General features: G+C 37.7%; 1 protein-coding gene, 1 long non-coding RNA gene and 1 other non-coding gene across 3 annotated transcripts; 1 reads left to right on the forward strand and 2 right to left on the reverse strand.

Moving 5' to 3' along the window:
* Positions 1-776: 776 nt before the first annotated feature.
* On the reverse strand, positions 777-16656 carry LOC111449420. Its single transcript, XR_002711614.1, has 3 exons — positions 16532-16656; positions 8778-8787; positions 777-788 (listed from the first exon to the last, which is right to left on the reverse strand). It is a non-coding gene; the product is annotated as an uncharacterized LOC111449420 (long non-coding RNA).
* Positions 1761-6610, forward strand: LOC111449419 (protein transport protein SEC23-like). The gene is made up of 6 exons (XM_023089296.1): positions 1761-1989; positions 2115-2867; positions 3084-4904; positions 5651-5767; positions 5991-6062; positions 6214-6610. Exons 2-6 carry the CDS (start codon positions 2394-2396, stop codon positions 6349-6351), a joined length of 2622 nt encoding a protein of 873 aa, XP_022945064.1. The 5' UTR covers positions 1761-1989; positions 2115-2393; the 3' UTR covers positions 6352-6610.
* Positions 11956-12027, reverse strand: TRNAK-UUU. Its single transcript has one exon. It is a non-coding gene; the product is annotated as a tRNA-Lys (tRNA).
* Positions 16657-18777: the final 2121 nt, after the last annotated feature.

Consider the following 18777-nt stretch of genomic DNA (forward strand, 5'->3'; position numbering starts at 1 on the left):
TTATTTAGTTCTACCAACTTATTTAGTCCTACTTATGATTCTAGAATTTGTTTTCAAGTGCCTTCAAAATACTCTATATTCAAAGTCTCATAAATCTAAATAAGACAACGGATTAATTCAAATAACTAATAGCTAATATTTTCTTAGTGGGTTAATCTAACTAACATGAGGTCTTAAATCAACGTTTCATGTTCATAGGCACGCGTATATTCACCCAACAAACATACATAGTCATATTATTTAAAGTGACTTGGTTCGATAAAAATATGCTCAAGGTCATTTTTATTGCCTCAGGTTAACCTAACCAATGTAACACCATAAATCATGGTGCAAGGTTCTAAATTTGCTTATTTTTTTGTCCCTTAGGCTCAAAGAAAACCTATTTAACATATCCAAGTTGGTTCCTACCAGTATTTCATTACATGTTTAGGCATGTTTGTTTTTCCCGTTTCCGCAACTTCGAATGTCATCTAATTTCTCACAGAGGTCCTAATTCGAGTTAATATAAGAGAATCCGTGAAAACAGATAAAATTGAAGGTGTTCAATCCCATTCAATTGAAACAGCCACATCATCATCCTCGACCTCTAAACAATGAAGGTTTCACTCTCAACCAACCCATTTTAGGCCTCAAATAGACTCGTGGTCATCACCCAATTCTTAATTCTTAATCGACTAAACCAACTGAATCAATTGTTTTTGAATATCCACGAAATTAAATCTAAACTGAGCATTTACGAGGATGAGCGTTTGTCAAATCTTCATAACTATTTCATAAATGCTTTGAAACTATTATTGGAATACAAATACATTCGAATATTATACAAAAAGTTAACATGACAATAACGTAGAAGGACGTGGCAATGTGAGATCCCACATCAGTTGGGAACGAGAACGAAATACCCTTTATAAGAGTGTGAAAACCTTTCTCTAACATACGCGTCTTAAAAAACTTGAGAAAAAAAAAACCAAAAAGGAAAGCTGAAAATATCTACTAGCGATGGGCTTGGGCCGGTATAGACAATGACAAGAGCACTTGTCCGTTTAATGGGCGAACAGCCCAACCCTTGGAACATACTACAGCTCGAAGTGGTGAAGAGTCGACATCGAGGTGTCAAACCTTCCCGTTGATGTGAGCTCTTGAGGAAGATCAACCTGTTATCCCTAGAGTAACTTTTATCCGTTGAGCGACGACCCTTCCACTCGGCACCGTCGGATCACTAAGGTTGACTTTCGTCCCTGCTCGACGGGTGGGTCTTGCAGTCAAGCTCCCTTCTGCCTATGCACTCGAGGGCCAATCTCCGTCTTGCCCAAGGGAACCTTTGCACGCCTTCGTTACCTTTTGGGAGGCCTACGCCCCATAGGAAACTGTCTACCTAAGATTGTCCCTTGGCCAGTAGGTCCAGATACAAGGTTAGAATTCTAGCTCTCGTATCTCACTGATGGCTTAGGCCCCCTCGCCCTCCACCTAAGTTGCGCAGGAAAGACCCAAAGCCAATCCGAGAGAACAGTGGAGCTTCAAAGAATTATATTCAATCACGTATTAATCAATTTTCTGTTCCAATCATTTTCTTTTTTGACGGGCTTCAAAATAATATTGAAATTTTTAAGAGAATGAAAATATTTAAAAAATTCAAAATCATTTATTAATGATTATTTGGAATTCTTTAAAAAATAATTTAAAACAAATTTAATATTTAATTATAAATATGTATATTTTCTTTTTTCTCATTTTTGGATTTTAAATCAATTCTTCGATCGTGGCATTTTAATTAACAGAAACAGGGTAGTTGAGTTTTCACCGTAGAACTCGGCCACATTGCTGTCTGACGGGTTACGCGGCTCCCGAGAAATCCAATTGCAACGGCGGTTCGCTCCCTTGCCGGTCTCTGCGAAGTCAGACTCACTGTGTTCACGACGAACGCTTCTTTACATTAGATTTGAGAGCGTTCCCGATTCGCCATGATCCCCAACTTCGTTTTCCTTTCAGGTTCGTTCACTCATTCCAATTCAATTATGATTTTCTACAAACCCTAGATCTCTTTCCATCTTCGTCTCTCTTAGCATTTCTGATTTCATCGATGAATATGCGTCAACATCACTTCAATTGTGCAGGTTAAACGAATTTGACCTGATTTTCGCTTCGTTCAACAGTAATGGTTTGATTCCTTTCATCTGATCGGTCTTCGTTTTCGTGTTCTTGTTCGGATTATTTACAATGCATCTGGATTCGTTGGGCTGGTGTTCAATCGATTTCCACTCTCCCCTGGAGTTATTTCTTGGCTCGTCTTAGGAGTTTTTCCCTTTTCAATTACTTGATCGTTTCTGCCATATCATTTCCGATCGTTGTCTCAGTCGTCGCTTTCGGATTCTTTCTTTTCGTTTGTTTTCATAATGGCCTATTCAGCGCAGTCTTCCCCTGGATTCTCTGCCAATTTCCCAGCCCCGCAATCCGATACCCCAACGCCTAGCGCTGAGACAAATCCAATGCCTCCGCCCTTAATCTCGACAGGAACGTCAAGATTTCCTCCAAATTTCCAACCGGATCGGATGCCATCTCCTTCCATCAGAACGCCAGCCGCACCCTCATCGGCAAATGGAATTAAAACTGGCAGTCCCATTCCTCATTTGAGTACTCCCCCAGGACCTCCTGTTTTTACTTCTCCCATCCGGCCTGCTGCTGTGCCCTTTCGTACTTCACCGGCATCTCCCCAGGCAATTGTCTTCTCTTCTGGTTCGTCCTTACCAGCTTCTACTCCTCCACATTTTTTGAATGCATCGACCGGGTTGCAACACCAGATATCTGATGTTTCAGAGGACTCAGTGCCTCTTGGGGAATCGCCATATGTTCTATTTTCTTCGCAGAAGGTATTGCTTTTTATGTTTTTTCCCTGGTTTGTTACAATGAATGATGAAAGTTAGGTTAACTGTTCACTCTAATTCTGACTGCCAACCTCAGTTGATTCAATGATTCCTTCCATTTATATATTTTGTAAGCAAATGCCATGGTCATGACCTTTTTATTTTTCTAAAATTAAGTTGGCATTAATGTTGTAATCTACTTCTTTCTGAAACTTGATACAGGTGCTGAAGCAGAAGAAACAAGCTAATGTTCCTAGTTTGGGTTTTGGAGCACTAGTTTCTCCTGGGAGGGAGGTTTCATCAGGTCCTCAAGTAATACAGCGTGAGCCCCATCGTTGCCCGAGCTGTGGAGCTTATTCGAATCTGTATTGCAATATCTTAATTGGTTCTGGTCAGTGGCAGTGTGTAATTTGTCGGAAGCTGAATGGAAGCGAGGGGGAATACGTAGCGCCAAGCAAAGAAGATCTTTGTCATTTTCCAGAACTGTCATCATCTATGGTTGATTTTGTCAGAACTGGGAACAGGAGACCAGGATTTATTCCAGCTTCTGATTCCAGAACGTCTGCACCCGTTATTCTGGTTATTGACGAGTCTTTAGATGAGCCTCATCTTCAGCATCTCCAGAGCTCCTTGCATGCTTTTATTGATTCAGTTTCCCCCACAACAAGAATTGGAATAATACTGTATGGCCGTACTGTATCGGTATATGATTTTTCAGAAGAATCTGTTGCCTCTGCTGATGTGCTTCCTGGTAATAAATCACCAACACCGGAGTCTTTGAAAGGGTTAATTTATGGAATGGGGATATATTTATCACCAATGCACGCCTCACTCCCTGTAGCACATACAATAATTTCATCACTAAGGCCTTACAAATCAAGCATTCCAGAAGCCTCTAGAGATAGGTGTCTTGGTACTGCAGTTGAAGTTGCTCTTGCCATAATCCAAGGACCTTCTGCTGAAGTTTCTCGAGGAGTTGTTAGAAGGTCGGGGGCTAATAGTAGAATTATTGTGTGTGCTGGTGGACCTAATACATTTGGCCCTGGGTCAGTTCCCCATTCTGTCGGTCACCCAAATTACCTGCACATGGAAAAAACTGCTTTAAATTGGATGGAACATCTTGGGGGTGAGGCTCATCGACAAAATACGGTGGTTGACATTCTATGTGCTGGAACTTGCCCTGTAAGAGTTCCTATCTTGCAGCCTCTTGCAAAAGCTTCTGGTGGTGTTTTGGTTCTTCATGATGACTTTGGGGAGGCCTTTGGTGTAAACTTGCAGAGGGCATCTGCTAGGGCTGCAGGCTCTCATGGTTTATTAGAAGTACGATGTTCTGATGACATTCTAATCACCCAAGTTGTTGGTCCGGGGGAAGAGGCACACGTTGACACACATGAAACCTTCAAAAACGACACCTCTCTTTACATTCAAATGCTAAGTGTAGAAGAAGCCCAAAGCTTCTCACTCTCCATGGAGACTAAGAGAGACATAAAGAGTGATTTTGTATTTTTCCAGTTTGTTGTACAATATTCAAATGTTTATCAAGCTGACATATCAAGAGTAATGACTATTCGATTGCCTACTGTTGATAGCTTATCAGAATATCTTGAAAGTGTTCAAGGTGAAATAGCTGCAGTCCTTATTGCCAAGAGGACTGCCTTGCAAGCTAAAACCCAGTCTGATGCAGTAGAGATGCGGGCTACAATAGATGAAAGAGTAAAAGATATTGCTTTGAAATTTGGGACCCTGTCACCGAAGTCAAAAATTTATCGGTTTCCCAAGGAACTATCTTCAATGCCGGAGCTTCTGTTCCATTTGAGAAGAGGCCCTCTTCTTGGAAGCATTGTTGGTCATGAAGATGAAAGGTCTGTATTGAGACACTTGTTTTTGAACGCATCCTATGAACTTTCCCTCCGCATGGTAGCCCCTCGCTGTTTAATGCACCGGGAAGGGGGTACTTTTGAAGAGCTTCCAGCATATGACCTAGTTATGCAGTCAGATGCTGCTGTTGTTCTTGACCATGGAACAGATGTGTTCATCTGGCTGGTATGCTACCACTTGCTCTACCTTCTACCTTCTTTTCTTAATTTTTTTTTTTTTTGCCATGCTTCTTCAGTTTATGATATTACAGCATCATCTTTAATTAATTGCTGGACATGCGACCATTGGTATTTTTGTCTTGAAAATCAAGCGCTATGTGAAAGTTTTTCCTTACTTGGAAAACCTGTTCAGTGGAATATGATTTCATTACCAGTTTTAATCAACAGAAAAATAGTTGAGAACAAAGGGAAAATTTTATATTCAATAAACTCATCCATAACTTACAATTTCCTGAGAATTTTCCAATAACAAAAACTACAATGTAGGAGAATAGATACGACCATTTTGCTGTTTTGAAGTTCTCTCATATATATTTAGAAGCTATTGTTTATTTACTATAATGAATATGTGTTTTTCAAGTGTATTGCAACTCAAATTTATATTAATTTAAAACTAGTGAAGATGAAAAACAATTGAATGCTGATGAACGTAAGCAATACCAGATAGTTTCCAACAATAATACTAGTTTTTTCATGAAAACATTTTCTGTAAAGTACATTAAATGAACTCTTAAATGCCAGATGAACAGGCACATAGATAGGGAAGGAGTGTCCTCTCCTCGCCCGCTTTTCTGATCTATACTTCGATTATTCCTATTCTTCACAGTCATAGCCTTGAAATGTTCTGAACTTTTTTGTCATTCAAATATTCATCTTCTAATTCGTTTTCCTGTTTGTTATTGGTGTACTTAGGGTGCTGAGCTTGCAGCTGAAGAAGGAAAAAGTGCAGCTGCTTTAGCAGCTTGCAGAACACTAGCAGAAGAGCTTACTGAAACAAGGTTTCCAGCTCCCAGGATTCTTGCATTCAAGGTTTGTGTCGCTATAGATGCTATATGTTTCTCACGTTGTGGTTTTTTTAGTTATCAATTTCTCTGCCGTAATGACAGAGTTCTGCTCTTTTCTTATTTCTGTCAATTGGATTGTGTTTGTTGTTCCCTTTTCTGGACACTTCTTTTTTACAACTTCTTCATCTCCCTTAATGAAAAGGTTACTGTATCTCTCTCATAACGATAACCCATTTAATTTGAAGCAGGAGGGGAGCTCTCAGGCTCGGTATTTCGTTTCTCGGCTGATACCAGCACACAAGGACCCTCCTTACGAACAGGTGAGCATGAAAGAAAAAAGATAACCCATTGTTCATGATTCTGATGATCCGATTTGACTTGTAAAGATTCAGGATGGGGTCATTTGATTGTAAAGGATGGTGTCGAGTCGTTTGATTGGACGCTAAGAGATTGTTAATTTGATTGGTGCAGGAGGCGAGATTTCCACAACTTAGAACATTGTCCACAGAGCAGCGGACAAAGCTGAAAAGTAGTTTTTACCACTTCGATGATCCCAGTTTCTGTGAATGGATGCGAAGTTTGAAGTTGATCCCACCAGAACCAAGTTAAAAAGTAGTGAGTAGTAGGATTCTTGTCTTTTCTTCTCTACTTTCTTTTCAAACATCTCTTTGTTTTTTCGTGGTGTCTGTTGGCGGTTATAGGATCTTTCTCCTTCCACCCACCCTTTCCTCTCCCTCTTCTTATACAGGAAAATTTCATACCGACTGAACAAATTCTTCGGCATTTTGTATTGCTCTTACGGACGGTTACAATAAGCCCTTTTGGACTAACAATTATTCCATGCTTTTACATTCTAACGTTTAGGGAAGGGTTACTAATATGTTTAGCTCGCTGTTAAAGTTTATGATATACGCTCGAACGAGTGGTTTTGTTATGCATCTCAAATTTTGATTTCGTATGATAAAATCTCCTAATGGACGTAATAAATTATATTTCTTTTTACTATGGATTCTTAAAAATTACAAATGCCATTGAGTTATGGATGATAGATCATGGTACTATGTAGAAAATTAAAGGGTTTGCTATTTTATACTTGACTTTAAACGGTCGAGATGGACTCTCACAATATAAACAATATGATTCAGAGACAATTAGAAGTTTGCTAGTTTATCATTAATCATGATCGGTCAAAAGAAAATCAACATCGGTTTTAAATGATTAGTAGGCCATAAGATCTCTGATTAGTAGGCCATAAGAACTCAGCTCAAAATCCCAACAACTACTTTTGTTGATTTTTAAAAATCATTATAGATCACAACCCAACCCTATTGATCAAGGTTGGTATTAAACAAGATCACAACCTTAGTGGTGAGAATTCGACATTGTCGCTATGGAGACCTATGTTTGAATCCCATAGCCACAATGAACAAGATCACAACCTTAGTGGTGAGAATTCGACGTTGTCGCTATGGAGATCTATGTTTGAATCCCAATAGCCACATTAGCCACATTTGACATTTTTCTGTAACATTTTTTTTCCAAGTCTCAATAACATTGTTATGCTTTTAGTATGACAATAATGGTTTGGTATGGTTCTTGTTCCACCTTGTATAGAATTCATAACCCAACATGATTAGTTGTAGATTATAAAAAATGACGTGCAAAATATTGAAGTGGCTGTAGTTTAGTGGTGAGAATTCAATGTTGTGGCCGTGGGGACTTAGGCTCGAATCCCAGCAGCCACATTTGTGTTCTTTTAGAAATTTGTTGGTTTATCCTCAATCATGAAAGTGATGAATGTTGGCTAAATATCCAAGTGGCTGTAGTTTAGTGGTGAGAATTCTACGTTGTGGCTGTGGGGACCTAGGCTCGAATCCCAGTAGCCACATTTGTGTTCTTTTAGAAATTTGTTGGTTTATCCTTAATCATTAAAGTGATGAATGTTGGCTAAATATCCAAGTGGCCACTAGTTTAGTGGAGAATTCAATGTTGTGGCCGTGGACCTAGGCTTGAATCCCAGCAGCCACATTTGTGTTCTTTTAGAAATTTGTTGGTTTATCCTTAATCATGAAAGTGATGAATGTTGGCTAAATATCCAAGTGGCTGTAGTTTAGTGGTGAGAATTCCACGTTTTGGTCATGGAGACCTAGACTCAAATCCCAACGACCACATTTGACATTTACGAGATGATATGATCATGTTATATATACTATGTTGGGAACGATAAAAAGTTTGCTTATTATTATTTTTTTTTATCTTAACCTTGAATGGTAAGATGGGCTCTCAAAGTATTGTATGTGGAGATATCGGGGGCTTGCTAGCTTATCCTTAATCATGAACAATCAATCAAAATAAGATTAACGTTAGTAATGAATGACAAGTTGATAAATGAGCCCCAAGAGTCTAATATTATGATGAATTGGTTAAATATCAAAGTGGCACTAGTTTAAGTTGATAAATGAGCCCCAAGAGTCTAATATTATGATGAATTGGTTAAATATCAAAGTGGCACTAGTTTAGTAGTAAGAATTCTACGTTGTAGTTGTGAAGACTTGAGCTTGAATCCCAATAGCCACATTTGTTTTTTTTTATGCCCACGAGTTATGAGATGATACGATCATGTTACTATGTAGAAAATGGTAAAGGGTTTGCTAGCTTATCTTAACCTTAAACTGTTAAGATGGGCTCTCATTATACTCTACTAACATATGATATGGAGACAATTAAGGACTTGCTAGCATATCCTTAATCTCAAACCGTTAAGACGAAATCAACATTGGTATTGAATGATGAGTTGGTAAATGAGCCCCAAGAAACTAGACCATGATGAATGATGGGCTAAATATCAAACTAGCTACCGTTTAATGGTGAGAATTTCAAGTTGTGACCATGGAAGCTTGGGCTGAACGATTAATAGAAGTTCAAGTTGTGACCATGGAAGCTTGGGCTGAAACGATTAGTAGAATTTCAAGTTGTAACCATGGAAGCTTGAGGTGGACAATTAGTAGCCACATTTGTTTTTAATTCTCAAAAACATTACTTTTACTGCCGTTAAAAATAACACAAATCATTTGAAAGTGAAATTGAGTTTGATGAAATAAATTTTTAAAGCTACTTTCTTAAAAATAACACATGTTCATGAGTTAGGAAATGATATGATTATGTTAGTAGGAAATGGTAAAAGGTTGGTTAGTTTATCTTAACCTAAACCATCAAGATGAGCTCTCATAGTATTCTATTATTGTATGAAATGAACCATATAATGTTGAGATAATTAGGAGTTTGTTAGCTTATCCTTAAGTGTGAACCGTGAGATCAAAGTTGGTATTAAATGATGAGATGATAGATGACAATGTCCAGTACACACATTTGTTCATCATTATTTTAACGAACAATATAATGTGGAGATAATTAGGGGTTTGCTAGCTTATCTTTAATTGTGGACCCTCAAGACGATATCAACATTGGTATTAAAATGATGGGATAAACATCAAAGTGGATGTAGTAGTTTAGTGGTATAGATTCTAAGTTGTGGCGGTGGAGACATAGACTTGAATCCCAACAAACGAAAGTGAAATTGAGCATAATAAAGTAATGGAAGCTGCCTGTATAAGATTCTAATGAAAGAACATAAACATCTTCTGAAAGTATCCATTGTCATTGACGACGAGAAAAAGAAGAAGAAACCAGTGGGTTGGGAGTAAAAGGAACCAAAGAACAGAGCCAAGAAGAAACAAAAGGGTACTTTAATCAGCAAAGAGCAATCTATAAGTTGGTGTGTTTCATCAAACTTATCATCTCAACCAAGGAGGCTTGGAGAAAGGCCATAAGGGCGTAACAAATATGGGACATCAAACTTGTCATCTCAACCAAAGAAGCCTAGAGACAGGATTAAAAAGAATGTTAAAAAATAGAGGAGTAAATTACAAGAAGTTTCTACATGTAAGACTTTTTTTTGCATACAAGAGAGGAGTGGAAGAAATTGAATGTTGCAAAATTAAAATTTCTTTCGAAGAAGACAGAGTCAACCCAGGACTAAACAAACTTGATAATGTCCCAAGACCCTAGCAAGGATTAAGGTTACAAACATGCAGGAGTTACTCGAAGTGAAGAACCTTGAACAATTTCAAGCTTCATTAACCGTTTTACTTTCATTAACAGAGCTCCATTTTTGTCGAATATCTTGAAGAACGAATTGACTAACTCCATTCTGCTACCTTCTTCTATCATTTGACCAAGGCCAATAACATTAATCTTTAAACTTGGGATGCAATATACCTTGGTCAATAGATGTTGATCGTTATTCTTACACTAGAACTAGATGGATCCTTTGCCTTGGATCAATATAATTGATGTGTTGCAAAGTTTCACATTTCCGATGAACTTCTCATCAAGCTCCTTGAACTTTTCCCGATATTCAGACATGTGGCTGCTTGCTCTATTGTCTAGGTACCACATGTTGGTCTCCACTTGGTCTTCTCCATCTTCAAGGGGTGCACCATAACCTTCTTTTCATTGAGCATCTTCTCGGCCAACATAAGTGCAGACTCTTCGTTATTTGTGGATGTGAGATTTGCCTCCTTATTGTGCTCTTATTGTAGCATTCTACCACATATACTCGTATTTTTTTTTTTATAGAAGTAACATTTAATCATGCTCTTGTCCTTCTAGGGATTCGTATCGTCATGGTTTTGTGAAGTATTTTCACGGCTTCTTTGTTGCCACATTTGTGACCACACCCACAACCTTTGCTTTCTTTTTTTGTGGTTGCCATGTCCCTTCATACCTGAAAATGAAGAATGAGCCACATCTTTCTTTTTTGTTCGTGCGAGTCACTCTTTAGGTGTGAGTAAGACATTCTTCTCATCATCTTCGTCTTCATAGTCACGAAGTCTCTCCTCATGGACATTAAGCGACCAACAACCTCCTCAACCGACATGTTCTTAAGGTCGTTGATTTTCTTGATGGAGGTGACAATCTGCATGAATCTCAAGGGAACAGCTCGACAAAACTTCTTGACGATGAAGATCTCTTCCACCTTATCACATAATGAATGGATGCTAGTGATGATTTTCGTCAACTTCATGGCAAAGTCAAATCCTTTTTCTTAAGACAAACTTGTTAGAAAACAAGCAAAGTAGTCCGTCTATGCGATGATCCTATACGATGTTCTAGATTGCATACATTAGAATGAAACTTATTGGAAAACATCCAAATGGTTGTAGTTTAGTAGTGAGAATTCCATGTTGTGGCTATAGAGACTTGGGCTTGAATCCCAGTGGCCACATTGACCTTTTTTTAGCTACGAACCATTGAAGCATATCAACATAACTCAAAACCACTATAAGCAAATTATAAGTTTTTTTTTGTTTATCCTTAATCACGAAAGTGAGTAATGATGGCTAAATATTTAAGTGGTTGTAGTTTAGTGGTGAGAATTCTGTGGCCGTGGAGACCTGAGCTCGAATCCAAGCCCGCCACATTTGTTTCATAAGTCCCAATAAAAATAGATTCTTATAAACAACACATATGTGTCATGAAAAGATATGATCATGGTACTACTAAAATTAGTAAAATGAAACATAGAAACATAAATTTTAATCAAGAATTGGACACAAAACATTGATCTCCTTTTTTATTAGGTTTTAGCTACAAACTATTCGATCATATTGAGAGATGCCATCTATTTGCTGATTGGATCAAAATAAGTTACAAGATGGATTGATGGAAAGAATTACGAAAGGGATCACCATAACCTTGCATCTTCTGGCCAATATAAGTGCGGACTCTTCATCATTTGTGAATGTGAGATCAATCGTCATGTTCTTAAGGTCGTTAATTCTCTATGGATGTAACAATCTACATGAATTTGTGAATGTGAGATCAACTGTCATGTTCTTAAGGTCTCCATGGATGTAACAATCTACATGAATCTCGAGAAACATGTCAAAAGAAACTCTTGACGATGAAGATCTTTTCCACCTTGTCACGTAAGGTACGGATGCTAGTGATGATTTTTGTCAACTTCATGGCAAATTCGAGCCTTTTTTCTTTAGGTGTCTTTGCTAGACCATGGTAGCACATGTTGTCCCCACTTGTTATAGAGAGTTATTTGAGGCAAAAAAAAGTGACAAGAGTAAACCGTGGTGTCTTTGCAAGGTCAAGATGGAATGTGAGCCTACAGATGAGTATTTGTAGCAATTTGATTTATAGCACCATCTATGGGGATCAAACCCACGATCACGTGATTAAAAGTCACACGCTCTACCACTAAGTTAAAATGGCTTGTCAAAACCATGATAGCATATGTTGTCCCCATTTGTTAGAGTATTTGCAACTATTTAATTTATAGCTCCTTATGTGGGGACCGAATCAATGACCACATGGTTAAAAAGCCGTGCTCTACTAATGAGCTAAGACAACTTGTCACAACTATTGTAGATCAATATTGCTTACTAGGTATATTTATATACTTTATATCATACTCATATTTTGTATTAGGGTGGTATGTCTTAAAACTATTCTCGAGATTGAACCCATTACCTCGTATTTAAAAGCCTTGTGCTCTACCATTGAACTAAGATGGCTTGTCACAACCATGTAAGCACGTGTTGTCCCCACTTGTTAAAGAGAGTTATTTGAGGCAGAAAAAAAGTGACGATGAAAGTAAACCGTGGTATCTTTGCTAGGTCAAAGATAAGAGAGCCTACAAATGAGTATTATTTATTGGGTATATTTTTATACCCATATTTTGTATTAGGTTGGTGGTATATATTGATATTTGCTCAAGACTATATTCGAGACAAAGAGTTTAGGGTTCTTCGCAGATATTTAATTTATAGAACAATTAAAGACTATTCTCGAGACAAAGAGTCATTGGGTTTTTTTGAAGATATTTATAATTTATAGCACAATCTGTAGGGATCAGACCCACAACTACGTGGTTAAAAACCACGCGCTCTACCACTAAGCTAAGTGGCTTATCAAAACCATGGTAGCACATGTTGTCCCCACTTGTTAGAGAGAGTTTTTTGAGGCAGAAAAAAGTGATGATGAGTAAACCCTGGTGTTTTGCTAGATCAAGGATGTTCCAAAACTGGGGTACTATTGGGTTGGGTGAATTCAATAATAGATGCCTGTTGGCATTCTAGCTTTCCTTCTCCTTTCAGGGCCTACCCGAAAGAGAATCCAGTGTTTCTTGGTCGTGAATATCTAAATAGGACTAACTGCCCCGTGGTTTGCTTCGGAACAAACAATTAGAATTAGGCTCATTGAACGGGAATATGTGTTATCCATATAGGGGATCTTTCAATGGAGAAGATCCGTCGACCTAAGACGAAGAGAAGGGTCTATCTATTTTATTTAGTTATTCAGTTAAACCAATGATTCGTGCTTACTAGGTATATTTACATACTCTATATCATGCCCATAGTTCAAAGATTGGAAAGGAAAAGTTTACTGGATCCGATTTCGATTTTTAGAAGATGCAAATTGAAGATTATTTGTACCAGAAATATCTTCACAAACCGCTATTGAGGGTGAAACCGGATACCATGACCACGAAACAGTGGAAGCTCAAGAATCGTCAGGCCCTAAGATTGATCTGATTGACGTTGTCCAGAAATGTGGCATTCAACATAATCAAGGAGAAGAAAATGTCAGATCTATTGAAGGTGCTGTTAAATATGTTAGAAAAATCGTCGATTATGAACAAGGTATATTTGATGCGAAAATTGTTCAATTGTACAAGACGAATAATGTCGCTTTTAGACAATTGTACAAGATGAAAGAGGAAGCATAATCGCAAATAAGAAGATGATGATGACTCTATAAATTTCGCTGGAGACATTGGGGAAGTTCTCATCCTCAGCGTGGACAGTCTGATTGAATCTTGAATTTTGGATTTAGGTGCATCTTTTCATTCATCTCCAAATAAAGAGCTCTTTCGAAATTTCAAGTCTAGAAATTTCGAGAAGGTGTATCTTGCGACAACAAAAATTTTGAGATTGAAAGAAAAGAGGATGTCTGCATAAAAACTCCGGCAGGAAATCAGTAGACATTAAAGGATATCAGATATAATCCTTGTCTCACGAAGAACCCGATCTCTATTAGTCAATTGGATAACACAGGTTATGCAACAGAGTTTGGGAAGAGTTCATGGAAGATTTTGAAGGGTGCTATGGTGGTAGCATGTGACACAAAATCTGGAAACTTATACACCACTACAGGGTGTATGAACATGGTTGTTGTTGCTAAAAGTGCTTCAAATTCAAGTCTATGACACAATAAACTTGGACATATGAGTGTCAAAGAAATGAAGATGCTGGTTGCGAAAGAAGTTTTAGAAGGTCAAAAATCTGGTGATATGGGTTCTTATGATGACTGCATTATGAGCAAACAGAAATGAGCTAGCTTCAGAAAGATTGCCAGATAATTGAAGAAAGTGTGGTTGGAAATGGTCCATACAGATATTTGGGGACCATCTCCAATTCCATCCCTTGGCAGATCAAAATTCTACGTCACCTTGATCGATGATTTTAGCAGTAAAGTGTAGATTTATTTCCTGAAACACAAGTCAGATGTGTTTGCTACCTTCAAGAAGTGGAAAGTTGAAGTTGAAAATCAGATTGGCTTGAAGATTAAATGTTTGGGATATGACAATAGATGAGAGTACGACAAGTCAAAATTCAAGGGAATTAGATTAACGAGGGCAGTTCCCGGTAAAGCAAGACAAAATGGTGTTGTTGAAAGAATAAACTGAACTTTGAATGAGCAAGCAAGGAGTATGAGAATTTATTCTGGATTGCCAAAGACATTTTGGGTTGACGCTATAAATATAGCAGTCTACTTGATCAATAGAGGGTCGTCAGTACCCTTAGAGTTTAAGTTGCCAGAAGAAGTATGGACAGGAAAAGAACTCAAGTATTCTCACTTGAGAACTTTTGGTTGTATTACGTATGTTCGTATTGATCCAGAGAAGAAGGACAAACTTGACGCTGAGCACTGGGCTATGAGCCTAACATGTTCGAAAATAGGTTTTGGGATGACAAGAACAGAAAAGTTATGAGACATTGTGACTTGACCTTTCATGAAAATGTCATGTATAAGAATAAAGAGAAGAAAGGTTCCAAGACAACGTAGCAAGTGAGAGTTGTGGTTGAGTTGTTGAAAGATTCACCTAGTGATGAGCAGATTGATAAGGCAACCCTAATCCTCAGCCCAACGATCTAAGCTTTTGTTTTAGCAAGAACCCTTGAATCAAAGTAATGAACACCTCCTTATACGAATTTTGGATCAACCAAGAGATAAGGCTAGAATTAGATTACCTCTTACGATCGAAGATCTAGAAGCAAGATTTGGAACTTGTTCTAAATTGAGTCACTACACAATCTAACTTGATCAAGGCTTGATTGAATGGCTCAAGTGCAATTCTACCCCAAAAATTGCTTGAAACTTAGAAATGACAAATATGATGCTCGAATTTCTAAGGGAAACGTCCCAATTTGAGATTTGAATTACATTCATCCACGAATCTAAATTTTACATAACATATTGTGGGTATTTATAGTCTCTCAACAAAAGAGATTTGTGGACGGGATTTATTTTCGATCCCCTTTAATCTCCACAAAAGAATAAGTCAAATTGACCATTTGACTTTTACATAATTTATGAAATTAAAAATAGTTCTTTCTAACAAAGTGATGTACTTGAGTGGCTAATGTGACAGGTTTGAAATCAATTGAGCTCTCAGCGCGTAAGTTTGAATTCTGTTGATGACATATCTTCATGACATTTTTTGAATCTTCTTGGCAATAGGTCCATTTGGAACACAGTGATTCTTATCATAGGTACTCAAGAAACTCCTAAGACTGTTGTTGAGGAACCAGAGGCGGATCAAGTGACACTTGAGCAGGTGTTGAGAAGATCATCTAGAGCTATCAGAGTATGAAAATAGGTATTACCTTCATACATTTGTTGCTGGCTGATGAATGGGAACTAGAGTCCCTTGGTGATGCTCTTCAGTCAGAGGATACAACCAAGTGAGAGCAAGCCATGGATGATGAGATGTCTAGGCTTTAGAAATACGTTGCTCTCTCATCTACTGAGGCTAAGAGCATAGCAATAGTTGAAGCTAGAAAGGAGATGATATGGATGACAGACTATCTAGAAGAATTGGGCAAGAAGCAGCACTAGAAAATCTTTATGCAGATATTTAAAGTGGCATACAAATAGTGAGGAGTCTAGTCTATCATTCAAAGAAAAAATACAGAAGACGATACCATTTCACTCGCAGGTTAGTAAAAGATGATGATGTGTTTGGAGAAGATAGAGGGTGAAAAGAATCTAACAAACATGTTGACAAAATGTGTTGATGTTAGAACATTGAAGTTGTGCAAAGCCTCAATTGGTATGGTGCAGTAAACATGCTGATAGTCGTTTGAGAATGAAATGCTTGGTTGAATGGACCAGTCTGGGAGAATTTTTGGATACGTAGCCTGTGTCTATTTATAAATTATTCCCGGGGAGAATTTTTGGATACGGAACCTGCTGTCTATTTATACATTATTGAATGGTAGAATTTTTGGATATGGAGCCTGTCTATTTATAAATTATTCCATTGTTATTGTTACTAAAACTTAAAACTATATGTGAAAAATAGAGTAAACGACTATTTATAGTAAAAAATTGGTAAAGAAATATAGGGTATATATTTATAAATAATACGTGGTTATATCTCTTAAAACTATATATACATAGTAAACAGAAACCATATATATACCCATCATACATACAGTGCTTTCTCTGTATTCTCTCTTGGTGTTCATATCTAAAGTTATCCATATAAACTTTTAGTCAATATTCCTCCTCCTTGTATTTTGTCTCTCTTGTTCTTTGTGTTCATCTTGATCAAGTGTGTGTTATTGTACGATCTTAACAGGCCCATAACCCATAGGTCCCAAGATCAAAACTTCATTCTGATACCAATGGAAAGAAAGGAAAGAAAATCTACTCATGGAAGGAATGAATGAAAATCTCGAGGGATTGGAAGGAGGGTTTTAAGAATTTTTTTTTGAAAGAAAATGATGAGTATGGAGGTGTTATTTGATCACCATCTATGTTAAAAGCACTTGAAGAGTGACTCCAACCTTTTCTTCTAAAAGATTAAAAGCAGATTATGAATGCAAAAAAACAATCTATGATCCGACGCCATTAAACTTCTATATAGAATAAGATTTTCCATAAAAAATTCACCAACCTTTTAATAGTTTAAATACTCATTCTATTAGATTTCATGTTGAGAATGCTCAACTTTCCACCAAAATTGGCTCGGTTTCTACTATAAATTTCTCTAAATTTTCTAAATTAGTTCTAGAATAAGAGAAGAGGTAAGCACCATTGATGTTTCTTTCCCGTTTTCACAATTAGCTGTAGTGAGGAGGCTTTCATAACGAATCGATTAAATTTCTTCCATGAATCAAGAGTTATGGTGAAGATGAGTTGATTGGAACAAAGAACACTCAAAACCATCAACTAATGAAAGATAACTTATGACGAGAAAAACTAGGTTTTAAGTATCATAATGGAGCAAAACTTGATTTAGTGATTTTCCTTTGAATTGACGTCCCAATACTCTTAAATCCTCTGAATCAAACCCTCAAGAAATCGAGCAAAAAATGCTCATTGTGTATCAGCAAATTTTGAGAAAAAAATTTACTAGGGAGTTGGGTTTTGTATTCCTTTTTCTAGCAAGTCTTTTCTCTAATTCATAGTCATGTTCCTCCCCCAAGCATCCTCTAAGTAACTGACATGTCACCTCTTTCTAGTCACCTTTCTAATATCTTCATCTACAAATTACGCATCAACCTCTTACAAGTCACAGTCATATCATCACATCAACCTCTTAAGTCATAGTCATGTTGGATCCTCCAATGCTCCTCTAAGTAAGTCACCATCATATCTCTTTCTCATAGTCGCCTCCATGTCGCATCCTTGAAGTCGCCACATCAGCCTCTTTTAAGTTAGAACCATGTCTCTTCTTCAATCCTCCTCCAAGTGACCGACATATGACCTACTCCAAGCCTCATAGTCATTTCCATGTTGCCTCTCCAAGTCACCTCTATGTCACCCCTTGACTAAGTACATCTATGATGCTTTCTCCAAGGAGCTAGAGATAAAATTGTGCAATGATCGAAGTGACCAACAAATCTTGACTACCAACAAACAAATCTTGCGCTGAAGGATAAAATGGCGGGCCAACCAATAAATCTTGCACCTAAAGATAAAATGGCCGGCCAACAAACAAATTTTGCGCCAAGAGATAAAATTGAGCCATAGCTGAAATGACCAATAAATCTTGACGGCTAACAAACAAATCTTGTGCAAGATAAAATGGCCGAAGTGGCCAACAAACCTTAATCTTGTGCCTAAAGATAAAATTGCACCATGGCTAAAGTGGCCAACAAATCTTGACGCCAACAAACAAATCTTGGGCCAAAGATAAAATGGCCGAAGTGGCTATCAAATCTTGACGGCCAACAAAACAAATCTTGCTCTTAGAGATAAAATTGCACCATGGCTGAAGTGGCCAACAAATCTTGATGCCAACAAACAAATTTGCGCCGGAAGATAAAATGGCCAAAGTGGCCAACAAATCTTGACACCAACAAACAAATCTTATGCTTTAAGATATAATGGCCAAAGTGGCCAACAAAACAAATCTTGCCCATGGCCAACAAACAAATCTTGCGTCCGATTGCCCAAACAAAACAAATCTTGCGCCTAAAGATTACCCAAGTGGCCAGCTAAAAATTTACTCAGAGCCTCTGTATATCTACTTTATCATTTGAACTCCGATCTTTGAACGAAGTTCCTCAAATTTTACTCGTCCAGAGATTTGGTGAAAATGTCTCCAAGCTATTCCTCTGTTCAGATGAAGTCAATCCTCAAAAGTCCTCGATCTGCACACTCCTGATGTAATGGAACCTGATCTCTATGTGTTTGCTTCGGTCGTGCAAAATTGGATTTTTGATCAGG

This window comes from Cucurbita moschata, unplaced genomic scaffold (genome assembly GCF_002738365.1).
Source record: "Cucurbita moschata cultivar Rifu unplaced genomic scaffold, Cmos_1.0 Cmo_Scf00011, whole genome shotgun sequence".
NCBI classification, from domain to species: domain Eukaryota; kingdom Viridiplantae; phylum Streptophyta; class Magnoliopsida; order Cucurbitales; family Cucurbitaceae; genus Cucurbita; species Cucurbita moschata.